The sequence below is a fragment of the Aspergillus thermomutatus genome (genome assembly GCF_002237265.1).
Source record: "Aspergillus thermomutatus strain HMR AF 39 chromosome Unknown NODE_19, whole genome shotgun sequence".
Classification (NCBI taxonomy): domain Eukaryota; kingdom Fungi; phylum Ascomycota; class Eurotiomycetes; order Eurotiales; family Aspergillaceae; genus Aspergillus; species Aspergillus thermomutatus.
The window spans coordinates 171,572-191,975 of NW_020798067.1; the positions used below are offsets into that span (position 1 = coordinate 171,572).

At 51.9% G+C, this 20,404-nt stretch overlaps 8 protein-coding genes across 8 annotated transcripts; 3 read left to right on the forward strand and 5 right to left on the reverse strand.

Moving 5' to 3' along the window:
- Nucleotides 1-976: 976 nt before the first annotated feature.
- Nucleotides 977-3,843, reverse strand: CDV56_109348 (uncharacterized protein; the record flags this gene model as incomplete). Its single annotated transcript, XM_026762967.1, has 9 exons — nucleotides 977-1,259; nucleotides 1,350-1,414; nucleotides 1,469-1,579; nucleotides 1,627-1,764; nucleotides 1,827-2,299; nucleotides 2,347-2,493; nucleotides 2,549-2,730; nucleotides 3,148-3,505; nucleotides 3,588-3,843. 9 exons carry the CDS (start codon nucleotides 3,841-3,843, stop codon nucleotides 977-979), a joined length of 2,013 nt encoding a protein of 670 aa, XP_026617699.1.
- Nucleotides 3,844-4,090: 247 nt separating this feature from the next.
- CDV56_109371 (uncharacterized protein) lies at nucleotides 4,091-5,569 on the reverse strand (the record flags this gene model as incomplete). The annotated part of the gene is made up of 3 exons (XM_026762990.1): nucleotides 4,091-4,974; nucleotides 5,021-5,321; nucleotides 5,390-5,569. 3 exons carry the CDS (start codon nucleotides 5,567-5,569, stop codon nucleotides 4,091-4,093), a joined length of 1,365 nt encoding a protein of 454 aa, XP_026617700.1.
- Nucleotides 5,570-6,354: 785 nt separating this feature from the next.
- Nucleotides 6,355-7,224, forward strand: CDV56_109383 (uncharacterized protein; the record flags this gene model as incomplete). Its single annotated transcript, XM_026763002.1, has 4 exons — nucleotides 6,355-6,365; nucleotides 6,416-6,510; nucleotides 6,561-6,648; nucleotides 6,744-7,224. 4 exons carry the CDS (start codon nucleotides 6,355-6,357, stop codon nucleotides 7,222-7,224), a joined length of 675 nt encoding a protein of 224 aa, XP_026617701.1.
- A 299-nt stretch (nucleotides 7,225-7,523) lies between these two features.
- CDV56_109390 (uncharacterized protein) lies at nucleotides 7,524-8,717 on the reverse strand (the record flags this gene model as incomplete). Its single annotated transcript, XM_026763009.1, has 2 exons — nucleotides 7,524-8,563; nucleotides 8,612-8,717. 2 exons carry the CDS (start codon nucleotides 8,715-8,717, stop codon nucleotides 7,524-7,526), a joined length of 1,146 nt encoding a protein of 381 aa, XP_026617702.1.
- Nucleotides 8,718-9,408: 691 nt separating this feature from the next.
- CDV56_109407 (uncharacterized protein) lies at nucleotides 9,409-10,424 on the forward strand (the record flags this gene model as incomplete). The annotated part of the gene is made up of 2 exons (XM_026763026.1): nucleotides 9,409-9,678; nucleotides 9,735-10,424. The coding sequence occupies 2 exons, from the start codon at nucleotides 9,409-9,411 to the stop codon at nucleotides 10,422-10,424; spliced, it is 960 nt and encodes a 319-aa protein (XP_026617703.1).
- A 1,253-nt stretch (nucleotides 10,425-11,677) lies between these two features.
- Nucleotides 11,678-12,409, reverse strand: CDV56_109423 (uncharacterized protein; the record flags this gene model as incomplete). Its single annotated transcript, XM_026763042.1, has 1 exon — nucleotides 11,678-12,409. One exon carries the CDS (start codon nucleotides 12,407-12,409, stop codon nucleotides 11,678-11,680), a length of 732 nt encoding a protein of 243 aa, XP_026617704.1.
- A 2,995-nt stretch (nucleotides 12,410-15,404) lies between these two features.
- CDV56_109447 (Zn(II)2Cys6 transcription factor domain-containing protein) lies at nucleotides 15,405-16,770 on the forward strand (the record flags this gene model as incomplete). The annotated part of the gene is made up of 3 exons (XM_026763066.1): nucleotides 15,405-15,718; nucleotides 15,788-15,957; nucleotides 16,022-16,770. The coding sequence occupies 3 exons, from the start codon at nucleotides 15,405-15,407 to the stop codon at nucleotides 16,768-16,770; spliced, it is 1,233 nt and encodes a 410-aa protein (XP_026617705.1).
- A 378-nt stretch (nucleotides 16,771-17,148) lies between these two features.
- CDV56_109455 (uncharacterized protein) lies at nucleotides 17,149-20,262 on the reverse strand (the record flags this gene model as incomplete). Its single annotated transcript, XM_026763074.1, has 5 exons — nucleotides 17,149-18,232; nucleotides 18,294-18,448; nucleotides 18,567-18,662; nucleotides 18,724-19,999; nucleotides 20,081-20,262. 5 exons carry the CDS (start codon nucleotides 20,260-20,262, stop codon nucleotides 17,149-17,151), a joined length of 2,793 nt encoding a protein of 930 aa, XP_026617706.1.
- Nucleotides 20,263-20,404: the final 142 nt, after the last annotated feature.

Here is a 20,404-nt window from a genome sequence, read left to right on the forward strand (position 1 = left end):
GTACTATCCCTAGTCATTATGAGTACAGAGAGATCAGGAAGTTTTGTGGAGACAGTCTTATTTCCGAATGTAGTATGGAGTGCCAACTCGAATATTAAACAATGAAAAGATGAATAAGGATATCCCTCATAAATTCCGAGCCAGGAAGCCATCTTATTATTTCGTCCCGCATGTCCCATTGCTCTGAATATGCCCAAAATCCAGTCCCATATTACCCTCGCAGAAGAAATACTGCACAGCAGTCGAACCGCTGATTCAACACGGACGTTCAAAGAACACGGCGGTTCTCGGCCTTCTTCTCTTGCGGGACGCGTCCGGATCCTCTTCTAAATAGTCGATGCAAGACTTTTCCACAGGCAGTCACTACTCGCGGGAGCAACGTTGGTTTGTAGTGGCGAACACGGAAAACATAGTACAAGATTGCAGGCCCTGCAATGTTAAAGCCAATATAGGTCCGGCCAATTCTGAAGTTGCGCCAGCGTTGACTGTAGTCTGATATATGATCATGATTAGCACTTGAACAGCACTGAGCAGTTAGGAAGAGTTCGCATAGTTCAAACCGCCACTTACACATCTTGCTTGGGGAAAGATACTGGTCTGCGGTAGTAAAAGCACAGAACTCGCATCTCGTCGTGGCAGAGAGGTTGTATAGTTGGCCTGGCGATACACGCAACCAATCCGCCAGGCATTGACCGCATGTCTGGCCTTGAGACAGAGAGAATACACTGAGCTCCCTGCTAGAAAATTGCACTCTACGCCTGTGCAGTGCATTGCCGCACATTCCAGCGATCAAGTAGGTTAGGGGCGAGACACGGTACATGAATATCCAGAATCCCGGGAGCGTGGTTGGGGTCCGCATGACTCCCTTAAACGTTAGAATGAGGCAAAGGACAATGTTGCAACGGTTTCTGTTCACTGTTGGACTTGTTCACTGTTGGACTTGTGTCAGCTAATGTTCTCACTGGGTCACTTCTTGTTAGACTGGGGATATTCTACCTGCAGTTCCGGCATCGGGTAAGGACGAGACGACCAGGTCTGCGAAGCTCGAGGTGAAGAGATAGAATTGAATCACAAGTTGCAGCATTAGTCCCTGCTTATCCGAGCTCTGATTTGCCCCGTAAACCGGATAGTAGTAACTCGCCCAGACTAGAACTCCGAGAATGGTCTGGTACGGAATTTCAACAACGATATTCGAGACAACGAACGCCACCCATGAGTAAGCTTTGGATGCGCCGTTCGCGAACCTCATACAACGAGCGCTGTGTAGAAAATTCAGGCATTATTCTGCGGGTCAGTTAGGGACAAAGGCTTCAAATATCATGGATTAGGGATCAGCGGGCTAGACTTACTGTTGGACCAATGTGGAGAAGACTGAAGTCAAGATGAAGGGACTGAATAGACGGTTCTGTATCCCCTGAATTCATTGTCCATGCAGGAAGTAAGAAAAACCAATGGAAAAAGCCGGAACGACGCCTAGCATGAACTTTGCTCCGATGTAGGCAGGGTCACGCCAGAACTGCTGAAATACCCGGCGAGTCACCCGCCACAACTGAGCAATGAGCGGCATGGCATATTCTCCCTGTTCGTCAGACCTTTACCAATCGGTACAAGTCCACCGTTAGGAACAGATTGTGTGGCACGGATGCGACCTAGTTCGGCTTTTACTTCGCGCGCTTCAAGGCTTTCTTTCCAAAATACCGGCCAGTCTTTGGTAGCTTGGCCAGCCGCACCAGCGCCAATGATTTCCAACATGTATCCGGCAGGCTGAAATTACAGTTATCAGACCCTTGCGACATGCCTTTAGAGAGATAACGCATTGGACTTACATTCTCGGATGGGTCACACTTCCTTGCTCCGTTCCGCTCGAAGTAACCTAGCAGTGTCCTGGACTGCTTCCCAATTTGGCCAAAGTAAACGGTTCTCCCATCTTTAGCCAGGAAGAGAAGAGGATGGAACTGCTGAAATAGAAATGTGCTTGGCTGGTGGATGGTTGAAAGAACTGCCTGTCCGTTCTCTGCGAGCTTCCGGAGAAAGGCGCAAATAGACCATGCACTTTGCAAATCTAGCCCGCTTGTGGGCTCATAAAGGAACAGGAGAAGTTTGGGTTTGGCGGCGTGTTTGACTCCAATGGTCAAGAGTTTCCGCTGCTCCACATTGAGGCCTTCTCCTAGCGTACCGACAACAGCCTCCGCGAAGCCCTTCATATTCAGCATCTTGATCACTTGTTCCACGTAGTCATACTTCTCTGCCTTGGAAACGCTCTTAGGCTGCCGCAGCATTGCGCTGGATCTCAGAGCCTCTCGTACAGTGGATATAGCGAGGTGGAGATCCTGTTGCTGCACGTACCCGGTTTGTTGTTAAAGCTTGCTGGTAGAGACCCTCGGTTGACCAACATATCCCCAGTAACCACACCGATTGAGACCCACTGTGCAAGAACATCCAGCAACGTGGTCTTTCCAGCTCCAGACACGCCCATCAAGACTGTAAGAGCTCCTGGCCTGACCCAGCTGTCAACATGATCGAGAAGGAGGCGCTGTCCTCCTTTTACCGGGATATCGGAACAGAGGTCTCTGCCAGGTGAAGATGCTCCGCTGTTCTGGGATGACTGTACTCAAGCCAACGGGCTCTCCATTCTCCGTTGGCGGCGGCTCCAGAGCCAGTGTCTGGCAGGTGGGAGTCTTTTCTGTATCCTGAATAGTCGGTTGCATGTAGGCAGAAACGTGACCACCCCTAAGGACAAGAAATTCAGCTGTGGACGACGTGGCGAAACTCTTCTTTGTCGCAATGAGGTAGGTACATGCAAGTAAAGAACATCCAGAAGCCGACCAACAAGCAACGTCAGTGTTGAAGCTCTGTCGTTCCACATCTTAAGGAAGCCAGTTGTTATTAACTACCCAATCGAGAGGCAATGATCCTGATGTCAGGTAGCAGTTAGACGGGCCTCTGATAGTCCCTTGTCATGCACAGTTTGAGTTGCATTAGAACGGAGATGAGATATGGACTTCCTGGCTGGACGTGCTCTGCCTGCTCCATACGCTTCCCAGCTGTAACATCCTCTTGCCCGTGGCCCCCAAGAGGATATTCAGACTCATACTGACCTCCAGAAGGGCAGCCTATTCCGGGTTTCTCTTTCAGTAGCTCTCAAACTCTTCAGGAGTCCGCGGAACCGTATCTTCCATCCCTTCTTGGGCCATGCGCTCTTGAGGGTTAGTAACGGAAGTAAGAAAGTCTCCAACCGTCTGTCGAGGAGGATTGACCCAACCCATCGTGATGAAATATTTCTCTGCCTGCTTGCATTGCCCAAAGTAGATTTCCCGGCCTTCATACAAGACAATCACCTTGTCGAATGCGTCATAGATTGCTTGAGATGCCTGGTGGGTGGCTACAGCATAGCAGCTTCTGGTCAGATTGGCTGATATTCGCAATGCTTTCACAAATTCCAGGGCACTGGCGGCATCAAGACCCCGTGTACTCTTATCCCAAGCAGCACGAGGAGCTCGTGCGACTACAGCCACAAGGAAGACAACATGTTAGCCGAATCTACCCTCACATTTGCCAAATCTCTTGGAGCTCGGGTTTCATCTTACCGGCCATCTCGGCGATACTGCGATGTAACAATGTCAGCCGCCACTCGTGCTTGGGAAATTGTAGAGTCAATAGGCTATAGGGCAGAAGGATGAATGAGCAAATGGATTTCTTACCCGACACGCTTTCATTCTCCACCAGATACTCCTCGAATATAATCGTCCCCAACTGCAAATTCGGAATTGTAGCACTCTTTGAAGGCGAACCAGCCCTACGCATCGGCACCCGCTCAAGAGCCGTGTTGTCGCGGAGGAACATTCGTTCACCGTCCCGTTACTCTACGTTGAAGAAGGTTTGACATGAGAAAATTATTAATATATAAAAGCTGAGATTGCCTCCTCAGCAGGACAATTCCCCAGCTCGGCTGGCTGTTGACGAGCCATGGAGGCTATTGCAGCGCTGGTTGGGCTCCAGCATGCTGGTCGGAATAGTCTAACTGAAACGGTAATCTGAGTGAATGTAAAATATATCATCTGATACCAAAGATACGGTGCTTCGACACAAGCTAAATGATAGCAAGAACCACAGCCCCCACAACCCCAGGTAGAAGCCCCGGAGCTGCGGTTCTCATCGCAGCCAACCCACTCGACGTTTCCGTCGTCGGGTTCTCCGTCGGTGCAGGCGCATAAGCCGTCACCGTCGGAGGGAAGTCTCCCACAGCCCGCGGAATTTGCGGACTGCTCGTCCCCATCTCCAATATCTCATCGGACCCTGGGTTTTTGTTCAACGGGGCAATCCCGACCATCATGCTGTTGTAGTCAACGGCTAGGTAGATATTCGACAGGAATAGGCTGCCTAGGACCCCGGTCCAGGAGCCCTTGTCATCGTCGGATGGGGTGATATAGAAGGAACATGTGTCTGGGTCGTTGTATTCCTCTGATAGGAATGCGCTCCAGGAGATGGGGATGGTGCTGTTGCCAATTAGGAAGGCGATGGTGTGGTTTTCCGAGCGGCGGGTGCAGGGGACTTGGGGCGGAGGCCAGTAGCCGTTTTCCCATTGAAAAGAGGAGAGATTGAGGGCGGCATAGAGGTCCATTGTCATGGCGCGGGGGAGGTTGGTCGTTATGTATCTGCTATACAGGGGGAATCTTGCGACTGGGATTGTAGAGGTTATCGTTGAGTTCTGGGAGTTGGACTCGGTCTGCGAGGTGATCCCGTTGGCTAGTTTGATCTGAATACCGTGGACTGGAAAGCTGATGACATCCTTGAAAGAGAAGGCGTGGAGAGGCGCGTTGAATTTCGCGCTATTTATCCCTCCGAAGATGATTTCGCCCTCGTTGGTGGTGTTTGGGTTCCTCCAGGCGCTAAATGACGGGGTGCTAATCAGGCCGCTGTCCACCAGCTGGTACGGGAAGCTGCGATTATCCGGGCCAATGCCGAGCAGGTTGTCTGATCCATTTTAGTACACTAATACTAGAGGAAGGCAGGCACGTACAACTGTAAGGGTCGTTGATAGTTACGAGCCCGAGCGACACATCTGAGAGTTTCGCCCCTCCCACAGTGACCGTATCCGAACCGTCAAAGGAATCGTCCAACCCTTCCCAATTGTGCTCAGCCGTAGCGAAAGTCGATGAGTTCCGGGGGTCGAAGTATCCCATTTCTTCACAATGGTGATGGGCAGAGCAGTTCGTGTTCGGGCCTGGGTACATGACCATGAAAGTTGTGTCCAGGGTATCGAGAACCATACCAACAGGCTGCGGCGGGGTTCCAATCGAGATGTTCATCAAGTAACTGCCCTATAAATATCCACTATCGTTAGGTCTAGGGACGCACGCAGAAAGAGCGGGGGTGGGAGGCAGCGCACATCACTCAAGGCTGGTGCTGAGATAGTATCTCTCTTCTGCAGTGTCGATGGGAAAGAGCCTTTGCGCAGTTTTGCAGAAATCACAGCCGGATTGTCTTTTTTGACCGCAGGTAGCGTCTCGGCTGTGGTGGGCAGTAGAGCTACCGCCCAGAGCACCAGCATGCACGCGAGTCGAGCCATCCGAGTTCCTATTAGTAACGAAGAATCACTCTTGTGGTTTCTCCGCGATTCGCTTTTCGTTTTTGGGGAGGTGAGATGCTTAAATTGTCTGGACAGGGGGCCTTCCCACTGCGGCAAGTCTGAGGAATTGGGCCATGTGCAACTATTGCTTGAGCTAAGCATAGGGCAGGGCACAAGCGCAAGTCGGAACAATCCGCTTGCCTCATTCAGGGGTATTCCCGGTCGCCCAGCAAGGCGCAGTCAACAAGAACGCCAGGGCCCTGACATCGATGCTCTCCACCTCCAAACAATTCCATTACTCCATTGGCCAGAATCCATAATCAGGTTCTCCTGATTTGTATCTGGCTTATGGCTCACTCACTGTTGATTGGAGGAAAACCCATAAGCCACTGCAAATTTCCCCCAGGATGAAATCACCCCACAACGTACCAGGCGAAATCCGGCCAAATCGTCAGGGGCAAATCTTGAGACGCTCAAGTTAGCTTGGGAACCGAATTGGATGTTCACTGGATATGATATGAAAAGCAATTTATGGACGCTGCTTTGCCGAACCACCGGAAGCTGCACAGAATCACGGGGTTCATTTTCCCGAGCAGCATCCAGAGAAAGCGTGGGAAACCGGTGCTCATGAAATTGTTACTCCTATGTGCCATTCGGCGGTGCGTATTGTTCATTTACCGGGGGTTTGAGCATTGTGCTCACAGGGATTCTTGTTCAGGAGGACGCCGCGAAGATTGTAAAGTACTGCAAATACGCGCCCACAGGAACCCGCGGCCTACGGACCGATGTTCGCACTGTACTCCTTTCGGAAGTGCCCAGACACTAGTATGACACTCATGCCGATAGGAAAACCGTCCTCTTTGTGCAGAATGAGTCAAGGCCTGGCGTCGAGAATGTGGAGAAGATTGTTGCGGTTGAGGGATTGGATGGAATCCTTATTGGTGAGTCAGCTTGAAACAGTTTGGTATGCATGGGTACCAATGTCGAGTAGGACCCTTGGACCTCTCAAAGCAAATGGGCGTTGAACGAGGTGGAGAAGAGGACGAAGCTGCGATCCAGCGTGTCTTAACGGCTGCTAAGTCAGCGGGCAAGAAGGCGACCATTTCCGTACGTCTTTCCCCGGTTCCTATGCCGCGAGTTGCTCAATAGCGCGCGATGATGTGCTGACAATCAGTTTTATGGCCCTCATCGTTGGCTCGGCCTTCTACGGATCACCCGATACAACCGCAGGGTTCGCTTCAAAAGGCGGATTGCTGTTCTTTGCAGGGCTACTCAACACTTTCACCGCGATGAGCAAGATTAACAACCTCTATTCTCAAAGTCTCATTGTCGTGAAGCAGGCATCCTACACTTTTTATCATCCCTCAACAGAAGCCATTGCTGGAGTAATCGGCGATATTCTTGTAAAATTCGTTGTCGCGGTGGTCTTTAACACCATCATGTATTTCATGGGGTATCTCCGTAGGGAGGCGTCACAGTTTTTCATCTACTTCCTCATCACATTTGTGATCATGATCGTGATGAGCGCCGTCTTCAGGACAATGGCAGCAGTCACGAAGACTATATCTCAGGCTATAGGACTAGCTGAAGTCCTCATCGTCGCCCTCATCGTCGGATGCGGATCTGGTATCGGAGGGTGGGTTGAAGCTGTTTGAGCTGAAGAATGGGATGTTGCATCATAATGTTGATTATACGCCCTTCGAGGGGAAGACCCTCTCGCAGTGGCCGAGATATACCTTGTTGAGAAAAGAGGTTGTCTATTCATCGGGAGAATGGAGGCGTCGTGGCGGAGAAGGGCGTTGGGCACTTCGTTGAGAGAGGGCGCAGTGAATTCTCTGTCAGGACCGAGAACTCTGGGATCCAGAGAAGTTCTAGATTCAAAGTCAATATATATGTTCGAAATGGCTTGCATATACATTAGTCTTCAGTCCCTATCAACAAGAAAAAGGGTTAACTAAAGCGGGCTCCCCCAAAGATCCCCCCCATGACTATCCAATAACAACTTCCACTTCTTGAAAAACCACGGCGCAACCTGCCAGCTCCCCACCTCCCACGGCTGCCCACTCCCACTCCCACTCCCCGACCCCAAACAAAGTAACCCCCCTTCAAGAATGTCCCCCTTCAGCTCAAACATATCAACCAAATGCGGCACGGCCGCTGAGAGAATAATTGCCCTAGACCTTAGAGTCGGGATCGGGATGAGATCGAATAGTGGATGGTGCGGAATTAGGATCTGTGGGAGGGTTGGCCGGAGATGTGCGGGGACTAGAGGGTATGACGTCGAAACGTCGGATAGGAGTTTTTGAGGGTCCGTGGAGGAGGCTGTTTGGCGGTAGAAGGGCGAGCACAGGGACATGCAGTTGTAAGAGAAGAACTCTTCGATGCTTATCCCGATTGTTGGGGCATTGTACAGGCAGGCGGAGAAAAAGTTTGTTTTGGGGGTTTGGAGGCGGTTTTTGTAAGGGTCTGCGAGGTACGTTGATGATGTGTTAAAGTGGGGGCTGTGTCCCTGCCGGGAGAACTGGGGTGTGTAGGCGGAGGTCGAGTTTGAGGTGCTTGTGGCGAAGTGTTCTGCGCTCTGGTCGTTGACTTCTTCTGCGGGTGTCGGGTAGAAGGGTTGATCATTGGACTCAGCCAGCAGATAATCGACATTGAGGCTCCAGTTGGGCGTTGAGTTTGAAAGCAAGAGTTCAAAGAGGCCTACCCCACCGTATGGACCGACAATCGAGCCGCTAATTGATTGTGTTGCTGGCAGAGGTTCACTAGAAGGTGTCGAGACCGACAAATCTGTACCGGATATACTATAAAACGGAGTTTCTGGTGCGTCGGGCAGAATATATGACTGGCCGAAACCTTCATGAGCCGGACCACTCGAAGCCTCGCCTTCGACATCCTTAGGAGTAGGATACGGCCGAAGCTGCTGATACCGACTAGAACCCCCCTTCTCCCCCGTTCTAGCCCTATTACTCTGCAACCGCTCCTTCTGTCTTTGACCTAGATACGTATTAGCCAACCCACCAAAACCAGTTCAGAACGACTTACGATAAGCCCGCTGCGCCTCCCTATTCTGCAACTTCCGCGCCTCAGTAATAACCCGCTTCGGCCTGGCGGATTTGGGTTTCGGTTGCGCTCCCGGCGTCTGCTGCATCGTGATTCGCAGTGGTAGTGGCTTACTGGCGGGGAGCCTCTCATACGATTCTGCTCGGAGTTGGGTTGTGAGGAAGATGGCGCGACGTTGGCTGACGCTGCTCTTTTGTTGGCGTCTGGCGATGGGCGATGGGCGATGGGCGATGGGCGATGGGCGATGGGCGATGGGCGATGGGCGATGGGCGATGGGCGATGGGCGAAGCGGCGGGCGAACTTTGAGGCAGTTGAACACCGGCAGTGGGCTTGAAAGCTGGCAAATAAAGTAGAGTCTCAACCAATGAGACTCAGCGAGCGATGTAGCCGGATTTCGCCTAGTGGAGTGGTTTCATCGGGCCGGAAATTTGCTGTGGCTTATGGGTTTTCCTCCAATCAACGGCGAATAAGCCCATAAGCCAGATGCAAATTACAAGAACTTGATTATGGATTCTCGCCAATGGACTAATGGAGTAATGGAATTGTTTGGAACTGTACATAGTAGAGCATCGATGTCGGCTTCATCGATGGATTTGTGTATATCCAGCGCAGTCGTCAGACTATATAAACCAGTTCAACCTCCCTCGAATCTTCATACCATCACCAAGCTTAACAAATAACAACACAACATCACAATACCTTTTCAAAAGCACAATCTATTCGAGCTGTCACCAATAACCAACATCTCCAAAACCAACCCCGAAATCACATTCTCAAAGATGTCGAAAGTAATCGCCATAATCGGCGCAACCGGAAACCAAGGGTCCTCCGTCGCGCACACCTTCCTTGACACCCCGAACTGGACCGTCCGCGCCATAACCCGCAACCCTGCCTCAACAAAGGCCCAAGCCCTCGCCGCCGCCGGCGCCGAACTCTTCCAGGCCGAGTTAAACGATATCGCCTCTCTCGAAGCCGCATTCCAAGGCGCACACTCTATCTTTGTGAACACGACTTCTGGGGTCCCTATCTTCGTGGGACGGGGACTGGGAGTGAGACGACGCATCGTAGCAACGATGCGTTTAATGAAGAAGTGAGACATGGGAAGAACGCTGCGATTGCGGCATCGAGGGTTCCGACGCTTGAGCGGTTTGTGTATTCGGCGTTGGGACCGATGAAGAGGGCTTCGAAGGGGAAGTATGCGCTGTCGCACCATTGGGATTCGAAGGCGACAATTGTGGATTATATTAAGCGGGAACAGACGGAGCTTGCGAAGAAGACGTCGATTATTTATATTGGTGTTTATGCGACGAATCCGCTCATCATGCCGAAGCTCGACCCCGAGACGGGGCTGTACAAATTCATCCTCCCTATGCGCGGGGAGACGAAGATACCCATTATTGACACTCCCTCGTCAAAAGGACCCTTCGTACACGCGCTCGTTGAGCACGAGCCGGCGGGCACAAACTTACTCGCGTACGATAGCTATCTCAGCATTAATGAGGTCGTCGATATTTGGGCAAAGGCGATGGGGAAGAAGGCAGAGCTAGTGACTGTCACGGCGGAGCATATGCATACTGAATTTAATATTCCGTGGGAGGTGCTCCAGGCACCATTGTGGATTGACGAGGCTGGGTATATGGGTGGGATCGAGGGGTGGATTGGGGCTGCTGATCTGAAGGTCAGGCCGAGGACAAAGACGTTTGGGGAGTGGTTGGCAGGAAGGGACTGGGAGGGGGTCTTAGATGGGGGGCATGCTGAGTTGCAGAGCTTAAAGGAGCCGGGGACGAGTGCTTAGATTTCGTTTAGCCTAGAGTTTTGTTCTTAAGAGCTTTTTTGCCTTAATATGGACCAAATGGGATTGGCCAATATAAGTGGTCAATCCTGCATTGACCGAATTTGATTAAGATTGGATGCAGGGTCTGACGGACTCTAAATCGTGTCGGAGATAGAGCGAATCTTTTCCAGTTAAACGTGCTGTGGCGGGGTAATAACTTAACCCAGGGTCCTGCTGTTATCTTTGCCGGGTGTGTAATTCTCCCACTTCTACCAGACATGACAATCACATCGCACCGTGAGGAAATAGAGATATAAATACCCTCCTCTTCTTCTCCTAGGAGAAACTACCTTCCATAACACAACCGCAAACAAACAACAAAGCGATCAATCTGAGATCGATCATCCGCAATGTGTCGACATTGGCGTGTCACTGGCGCAAACACAGGCTTAGGCCTGGCTCTGGCCCTCAAAGGATATGGTGCGAATGATGTCGGTATCGACAAATCGTTCAGTCTGATTGCGCTGGGTATGATCATTTACTGATACGAAACGGTAGTGTCATTAGCTCTCACCAGACGACGGCGGGCAAATTTTTCGTCATGACGAACCTTTACTAGTTTCTCGTCTAAGTACAGTTGCCAGAGGGCACTGGGCCAAATCGAGGTCTTCGTCAGTGCCCTTTGTCACCCCCTGATTTTTGCCTGTCACTCGCCGCTCTATACGGTGGTGCATATATGTCGGCGAGTCCTGGTTGTACACTCTTCCTTCCTCCCATTCGGAAAATTGAAGCAGTCATTATGTGTCGATCAGTGTCAACTAGGTCGTTGGCTAGGAGAATATTTGACCTACGTTTATTATTCTATTGCAAGCCTGGAGATTCTTCTCTCTCCCACAAGTTTGCACAGTTGTCCTCCATTCATTCAAGCTTCCGAGAGGACTTGAAATGTGCATTTGAATGCTTCCGAACTAGCCCTCAGAAACATACCAGGCAGGTCTGTCCAATCAAGTCTTCGGCTCGGTGCGATTTCAACCATTTCGGCTGGGGCTGGACTGTCTCTCTACCATTCCTCATAAAAACAGGAATTTTACCAGAATAGATAGCCGTAAAGTTAACCGCACCTTCCCCATGTATATTTATAGAATAATATAGCGCAGCTACGCACCAGTGGTCAGCTCGGATGGCGAAAAATCAAACCACGAACGAATATGTTGCTATTCTGAAGAATTAGGCAAGTACGTATGTGAACAGTGTCTAAGTTAAAAGCCTTGCCCTCACCAAGGAATAGCTCCATTAGAGCTACTGAAAGTCCTCGTCTCCCCATCCTCTCCCAAAGTCGCCATCTCAACAACCCTCTTTGCCCCTTCCTCCGGCGTAACTCCATACTCATTCCACCGGGTCAAGTTCGTCTTCACATACCCCGGACAAACCGCGTTAACCTTCCCACCAACGGCATCCAGCACACGCGCATAGTTAAGCATTAGCATGTTCACCGCAGCCTTACTCGCATCATAAACCTTATAATCAATGGGATACCAGGGGAGCGATGTATCCGTAGCTTTGTCCAGGCTCCCCATGGTGCTAGTAAGGAATACTATTCGCGGCGGGCCGGCTTTTGCCCTTTGGAGGAGTGGTACGAGGTATTCTGTCAAGACGCCGGTGCCAATAACATTGGTTGTGAATGTCCTGTTATATATCTCCCATGGGGTAAGGCTTTTTTCGCCATCGATGAGGATCCCGGCATTATTAATCAGGACGTCGAGGTAGCCAAAGTCGCGTTCAAGAGTGGACACTGCAGCTTCGATGGAGTCTTCGGAGGTGAGGTCGAGCTGGAGAGATGTTGCTCGATGTCCCCCGTTGCGGATGTCGGCTGCGACTGCTTCGCCGGCTTCAGGGTTTCTGCTGCCGATGATGACGTGGTAGTTGTGCTTTGTGGCGAGGATCTGGGCTGTTGCCCGTCCGACGCCTTGGTTGGCGCCGGTTATCAGGACGAGAGGATGAGACATATTGATTGTACCAGAACCGCGTAGTGAAAGGCTGCGAAGATTATGAATGTGGGTGATGTTGGGGCCGGCGGTGGTTTATATACCTGGCACGGGTCCATCATGGATATTTAATCCGGCAAATGTCAGCGACAGTGCTTACAAATTCAATTCAATACTTCCAGGGTGAATTCTCATAGTCTTAAACAATTTATAATGTCATCTATCAACGGCTTACCGAATTCTATCCAGTGTCAGGACCTGAAGTAAACGGCTTATGGGTTCCGCCCAATGAGGGTTATGTGGCTTACTATACCTTCACCGCAGCCCAGCCTCCTCATCAATTTCAACGCCCGAGGAAGGACTTCTGGAACTGGTTATAAAGAGTGTGAATACTAATTACAGGTCTGGGTATATTCCTCTCATACTCAATTCCTTTCTCTCAGTCGGGTATCTCCGAATCCGCCCGCGGACAGTGTGGTCGTGCACAGGTTGAACTTTATTATTATGCGCACAGCGGGAGAAAAGTCTGAACTGGACGTGCAGTATGGAGCTCTGTTTCAATGGATAGCGTACCTAAACATCTCCGCTTCATATCCTCGGTGGCACCGTGGACCAAAGATACCATCCACAGGAGACTATGTGTGGAGGCGGCTTGAGACAAAATGTTGTGCTCCATCTCACTCGTGTTTACTGGTAGCTTTTAGAAAGAAACCATTGACATGACACTCTGTAGGGAGGTGGGATAAAGTGAGTTGTGACCATATCCCTGGCAGTTACGGCATCTCAGTGGTCGCTGTATGTAACGATATTCAGAGGTAGATGAGACCTCTCCGCAGATCTGTACCATTTTCTGGCGGAGCAGCCGGGTCGCATCACTTTCCTGAGGGAGGAATACCACCATCGACCCGTAGGACTTTGGTCCACTAAGCCAATTAGCTTCCTCACTTCAGTGTTGTTTTCGTCTCTGGACTTTCCATAGAACTCCTCTCTTACTTCCCCGTCCTTGTTGAATACGTCCGACTTCCATACACTGTCAATTCTGATAGGGAACCATGTTTCACCATTTAATTTTGCTTCGTTGAAGGTCTTCAGCTATTGTTGGTGTTCCTGCATCATGAGAACATCCCCTTCACTGGCAAGAAACACCCTGACCATTGACCCTGGTGTGACTTTGACCCCTTCGATTCTGACTTCCCCTGTGTCCTGGTGTCTTCTGAGCGCGTTTTGGATTGTGCTTTTGGCAGTGGCTCCATCAGCTAGTTCCCGCTTGGGGTTTTCATCAGCGCTTCTCACGTAAATGGTTACATTCAGTAGTGTGAGTGCTATAGTTGTTGCTTTTATTGCTGGTGAAATAGCTGACAATGCAGTAACTACTGACGCCCAGCTTCTATCCATGCTAGGTATTTGTGTGGCCAGTGTTGTTGATGGGTTGGTCTTGCGGGGGTTGAAACCGCACTTTATTTTCAATAATCCAGGTGTTGTAAACGGAGCTTACAAAATCTGGGGAAAAGCTGCTGGTTAAACATAGTCCTCATTCAGGTTTTGACTCTCAAAGGATGAGGGTTTTCAAGGTAGGTGTTCTACTCTCGCCTTGGAGCACGATTAGCGAAACCGTGACCTGGTGCAAGTATAGAAAACTGCTAATGCGCAGCAAAAGTGAGACTACTTAGCTAGTTAGTCCCCTTGTTTTATTTCTTCTCCCCTTCACTTGTCTAAAAGAGATGCCTCACTGGAAGTGGGTACGTAGAAATGGATGCTGCACCACACGCAGTCAAGAGGACAAGGAGACAGTAGTTTGGCCGTAACGGGTCACCTGTCGCTGCGGTCTTAGACCGTAGCGTCAGATAGGGCCCAAATGACCCGGGCTAAACTAGGATGGTGGAGAGGACGGTGGTGGAACCAGCGAAGACAGCGGGGCCGGTGAGCCTGTCTGGAACTGGTGGTTGAGTTTGTACAGAACCGACGCGTTCGTCGTAAAATAAACCCTGAATGCCTCTGAGGTCCATCTCCCTAGTTATGAGGATTGTACCGTAAAGTGTAGAGACTAAGGCCAAGCAATGACGATTTGTGGATTAACCAGTAGCCAGTAAATCTGCTTTTCATATTCTAGTATTGATATGCTTAAACCTCCTGTGGCAACCTCTACGAACCTAGATTAGATCGCCCGTAGTCATTGCGTTCATTGCTGCAAAACATGCTTTGTGTCCATTGGGTTGTGTTTGCGTCACTAAATATAAATCCAGACCCGATACATGGGCATTGAAGGTGGAAGCGTGATGATTGGTCGAAAGTATATTCCATTTGACCCGCGACTTTAATACATCTGCCAACCGCACACAAGAGGTGCTATCCAAAACCGCAGATATTTAGAGAGCCACTTGCATCATGATGATGCCTACTTTGACTAGTTTAATGAGGCTGGTTGCTATCACATCACACCAATCGCGATTCATGGCTAGCCCGACCTGTATATCTCGGCTATAGGAACCTTCCAATCCACTATTAGCCCGAAGTCTAGAAAGACTCTCAAGACGGGGACGGCCCTTTGCCCTCGATCTCATGGGGCGCGGGCAGTCGTGAGGCTTGTGGGGTTCGTGAGAGCCCGATGGTCAATGGAAGAGACAAACTGGCTGTTAAGGTGCACTTGTATACAGGTGATCAACTCTCAATATCAAAAGTCCTGTTCATCTATCTGCGATACAGGTGGAGACGGAGGTAGAGGTGGGGAGATCAGCACCAGAAGATTTGCCTGGGTGGGGATCGCTCCTCTCGGGAGCGTGTGGGGAGCGTCTTCCCAGGTCTACAGGTGTCAAGGCACTTTGGCCAGACAGGCCGAGAACGGCCGCCATTGTTGACGACCCATTTCCCAAGACTCCGTGAAATTGGATTTAAAGCCATCTCATACCGTCAGGTTCGGTCGGTCACTGGAGAAATCCTCACTGAAGTAGACATCTTCAGTGGGCATTCCATCTACGTTTCTGGACCCTCATATTTCTTTTACTTATCCATTGCCCTCATGTTTCGTGTTCCACCAGCTGGCGAGCCTGAAGATGCCTTACAGAAGCGTCGTGTTTCCGAGCCGAACCCTCCCCCTCAAGACTCGCCACTGCAAAACAGGACGCCCAAGTCCCATGCTCGGCCAAGGCAGTCAGCGGCCGAGCGATCAGATTCGAGTGGGCAGCCTCTGAGGCGGCGCAAGACCAGGTGCTCAAGAGCCTGTGAGCCATGCCGCGAGAGAAAAGTGCGGTGTATCGTCAACAGCTCCATCCCTTGCGAGAGGTGCAAAGCCACAGACGCGAAATGTATTATTCGGCAAAGATTTGTCGGGAAGTATGTCCCTACAGCTTCTACTATCTGACTTCTATCTCGGCTGGACTGACACTCCTGCCCACCAAACAGCGCATTTTTGAACAACTATCCATTGTGCAAGCCTTCCAAGTCCCTAAGGGAGCATGCCGAGCCTCGTGGAATGGCAGCGTCGAGTGGTTTCCCCTCTACGAAGAGCGGGACTAGTCCAGTCGGCCCTGCAGAAGAGATGTTGGACAAATCTGATATATCGTATCAAGCAGGTGAGGTCTCCGTGACGTTGCGTCTCTGCCCCTTGTGTCGGATCATTTCTCTAACATAGGATAGATCCGAGGGTTGAGATACATCCGGAGCCACATGCGAGACCTCTCCAGCTCTTGGACTCGGATTTTAAATCGACCAGCGCGGAGGGTACTCCCAGTCCGAAATCGACCCAAGAGATCGCTTCCTACCTACACCTGCGCTCATCAGTCACTAGCGCGCAAGCAAGCAGAGTGACTCGGCACGTTCTCGAGAGGCTTGACTCTGAGATTCTTACCCTATCAGGTGTCACTTTGCGCCAGTCCCTTCTTCGACAACTGATGAGCCAAGTTCGAATATTGATAAACAGCCTACGTCAGATCGAAAGTCTCGGAGCCGTAGGCGCCATAACTGATCCCTCTTTGGGTTATTGGGAGCCTACTAGCCAAAGACATGGAGCGTGGGCGGATTCCGTGGAGGAAATCGACAGGAGGTCCAAAATCCTCGACAATTCCCAACAGTGGGCATCAATCGAAATGGACAGATTTGGGAACTTCTTGTCAGGGAACGATCCAGGGTATGAATCAGGAGCAGTTGGGCCAGGCAGTCGAAATAGCGCTGACCTCGGGACTGCTCCGGAAGAGCTGCATCGAACTGAGAGCTCAGCGTCCGCAGAGGACCAAGCTCCATGTCTGCAGGATGGATTATGGGAACTGTTGGACGAGTTTATAAACCCGACACCGCCGCCTATCTCGGAGCCTGTCTCGCGGCCTAAATCTAGGCGAGGCGGCTATGGTGTTTCTGGACCGGATGACGGATGGGGCTTTTGGAGTTGAGAAGCCGCCTATGGACATTTTACTAAGAGAAATACATGTAAATGAAGTCCTGCCGGAGACCTACTTCCACTAGTACTGCATGAGTGATCATGGTGCCGTGGTAGAGTCGATGATGGGCTACGCACCTGAAATCTGGCGTGGAGCAATCCCAAAATGAGACACTGACCATGACCGCAAAAGTATGTGTTGTCACTGGAGGCCAAGGTAGAGGATTGGGTGGGACGTTTGGGTGCAGAGAGGCAATGACATAAATGTGTTTCTTTGCTTCTGTGGTCAGCTCCCCGAGATAAGCCCATACGAAACAGCAGAAGTGACGTGATGACCCGTTAACCCAGCTGAAGCAAACTAGACCTGAGCACCTCGGTGATATTTACAACCTCAATCGCCCTGCTTTAACCTTGATAACGAGTGTGCCATCTGGGAGACGCAGCGCCACTGGGAGCCGCATCGTAGCAGAACCGCCTCGTAGAGACCGACAAGACTACCGAGATTACAAGCGCATACAACACGTCCGTCAATAAGCTCTCGTCCCCCATGCTCCAGCCACTGCCGGAAGGGTTCATCCTGCTCCGTACCAAACAGCTCAAACGACTCCAGGCCGGCGCTGGCCGCTTGCAAGCTAGAGCCGATGGAACAGGCGTCGCAGACTTGGACAGAGCGAGCGTAGGCCCACACCACGAGTCCGGCCTCGTACAGCGCGATCGACGCAATAAGTCCTACGTGAGGGATAGCCGAGGATGGGTCGCCTTCTGTGTCCTGGTGGCCAAACTTCTCCTGCAACAGTTTTAGGACCTTGGCGGCATGCCATATCGCCAACCTCGCATCCGACGTCTGGACCCATCGCAGCGTGCTGGACTCTAGCTGTCTTCTGAAGGTGCCCGAGCGCAACCGTTGGTCGGTCGACAGCTCCTTGATTACTTCTACATTGGCCATCAGGACAATCTGCGAGAGGTGATACAGCGGGATGGCGCTGTTCTCAAGCATCTCCCTGTGGCCTTTCGACGACAGGGCCGGGCCGAGTGCTCGGTCCCTGTAGCCCTCCCTCCAAACTGTCAGTTGCCTGGTCCAGAATTCAGCGCTCTGGGAGAAGCTGGCGGGCGTCTTGTTCTTCAAGTTCGACCGCGTCCGCCCTGATTCTGTGCGGGAGCGATGCCGCTGAGCGTCTTGCCAGAGCCATGCTTGTATCGCGCACAGTCCATACAGGTACTCGTCCTCCAGCAGGGGGGGTAAAGCGGCGCGGCATTCCTGGTCCATGACCTGATCCACCAAGTGCATGAAATGCATCGGGTTACGCTTCCTGGACTCGATCAGCTTCACTTTGTGCCATTCCTCAGCAGTCTGCGCCTCCCAGAGTCGCTCGGAACATGGCAGCGTAAGGCACAGCTCATCGTATCTCAGCATCGGGCGGTACCCCCGCAAGAAGTAGAAATATATGTCCAGTCGAAACGCGAAGTAAGCCAGCCTGAGATTGAGGTGTCAGTCGGATAAGATACAGGAATACTCAAGTAGGAGAGAGCGGCTACCTCTTCAAGGTTTCGCGTCTGAGCCAGCTGGAGGGAATGGCGCCTTTGGGGTCGTCGCGTGCGAGACTATACTGCTCGTTAAATAAGCCGGCCTCACGAAACACGGACAGCGTCATGCTGTGCTGCATATATGCGTTGCTGAAAAGTTTGTCGTCCTGACTATTGCATTAGTTTACAACTGATGATGCCGCTTGGTGGACCGTAACGTTAACACAAGGTGGTAAAGGTGAGGAACGGACGAAAAGCAAGCGATAAAGAAGAGTAAATGCTTACTGAGACCTGAAGTGTGAATATCGCATTCAGCAGCAAAGTCTGGTACGTAGATACTGGCCAGCGCAGCCCTACGTCTTGCTTCGGCGACGGGTCGAACTGGGAATGGCCTCATGGTCAATTGCAGGTACTGGAAGACTTAATCAATTTAGTGACATACCAATTTCTCTCGGAGCTTCTTAGTGATCAACTTGTGCAGATCAAGGGCAGCGTCCATCCATGAGGGAACGCCCGACTCCCACGCGCCGATCATGGCCACGGTGTCTACCAGATCTTGGTCGTCCGCCTCCAAGTTGAATGTTGCCCTATGGACCGTTGCCCACAGGCGGTGAAACTTGGTAAAGAAGACATTAATGCAGTGCTTGAGGGCGCGGGGCCCCAGAGGAAACAAGGTCGGTGAAGCGGCTCTCGGCACCGTGTTGGAATGCTCGTTGTACAGTGGCATGCTGCCCAGAGCCCATGCATCGCTATGGGACGACCGTGGAAGGCCAACTTCGTTAGTTGTGGATAAGAAGGGGATAGTGGAGTTGAAGATGCCGGAGGGGGCGGGAAGCCAAAGGTCCTGGGCACCCAGAGGGAATGCAGTCCCATGAAAAGTAGAGTCGAAGATATAGTCGACTGTCTGCGTGTTAGGGTGGAAACTTGGTGCGGTAGCACCAGCGGGCATCACATCCCGGGACGGGCCATCAAGACATGTGTTGTCATGGCCAAGACTAGAGAGGTCGCCGCTGAGGACACCAGTCTCGTCAGCGGATGAGGCAGCTATTGTGAATGCATGAGATGAATCAGAAGTGACTGGTGACCTTGGCCATGGCTGGTTGGGGTCGGCCATCTGAAGCGCGGCCTCTGCCTCAAGGCTCGACAACGGCGCAAAGGGCTCCACGCGATAGCCTCGCTCGGGGCTCTGCAGAGAGACCAGCGGGTAGGACAAGTGCGAAGCCTCTGCCTGGATCTCTCGAGAGTTTTGAGATTCTGGCCTGTCCAGTGCTTCCCATAATGCCTCGTTGGAACTCAAAGTGATAATGGACCCGTTTCGCTCGGGACCGCCGGGTGTTGAAACATGAGCCGATTGTGTATGACCACTCTGTTCCGCCAGTAGCAGGGCATCGACGTCCGAGCATCCGTCGCCGGCCGGCTGCTCTTGCACTGAGCTGGAAGTGTTCAGCGAGGGCTGCGCGGTAGGACCTGACATGGGCAGCTCGACTGGCACATCTGCTAGGGCCTCAGCGGCGAGGACCGGCTCGGGGGCGTTGCGAGGGTATTGGCAGAGGCAGTTTGACCTTTGACAGGCCTGGCAGGGTAGCTCGCCCGTGCAGGCGGCCTTGCGGGAGCGGCAACGGTCGCAGGCAGACACAACCCGACGTCGACGGCGACTGGGCCGGTGGGAGCTGTTGGTCGACGAGTGCTGGGAGGCAATATGGCGCTTGAGGACGTCCCTGGCATTGAGGAGACACCATGTCAGCGGATTTCACTAGGAGAGACACGGCTCAACCGGAGCGAGGAGGTGCATTGCTCACTGGCGACCGTAGTTTTTGTGGCAAACCGGGCAATCGAACGGCTTCTGCAGCCTGTGCGACCTCAGATGGCGCTCCAGGTGTTCGTTGCGCCGATAGGCCTTGTCGCAGCCGGGGACGGTGCAAACGTAATCTCGGGCATCTTCGTCAGCGGCCATCGAGGCATTCACGAGTGCCATGGTCATTGCGGGTTGAGGCGTCAAGGCATTCGTGTTCGGCCGACCGAGAGGTTAGAGGGCGACGTTCGAGACGGAGAATCGCGGGGACGCGACTGAGACTGTCCTTGTCCTGGCGTTTCCCCACGGGCCCTTGGACGGGGTGCGGGGT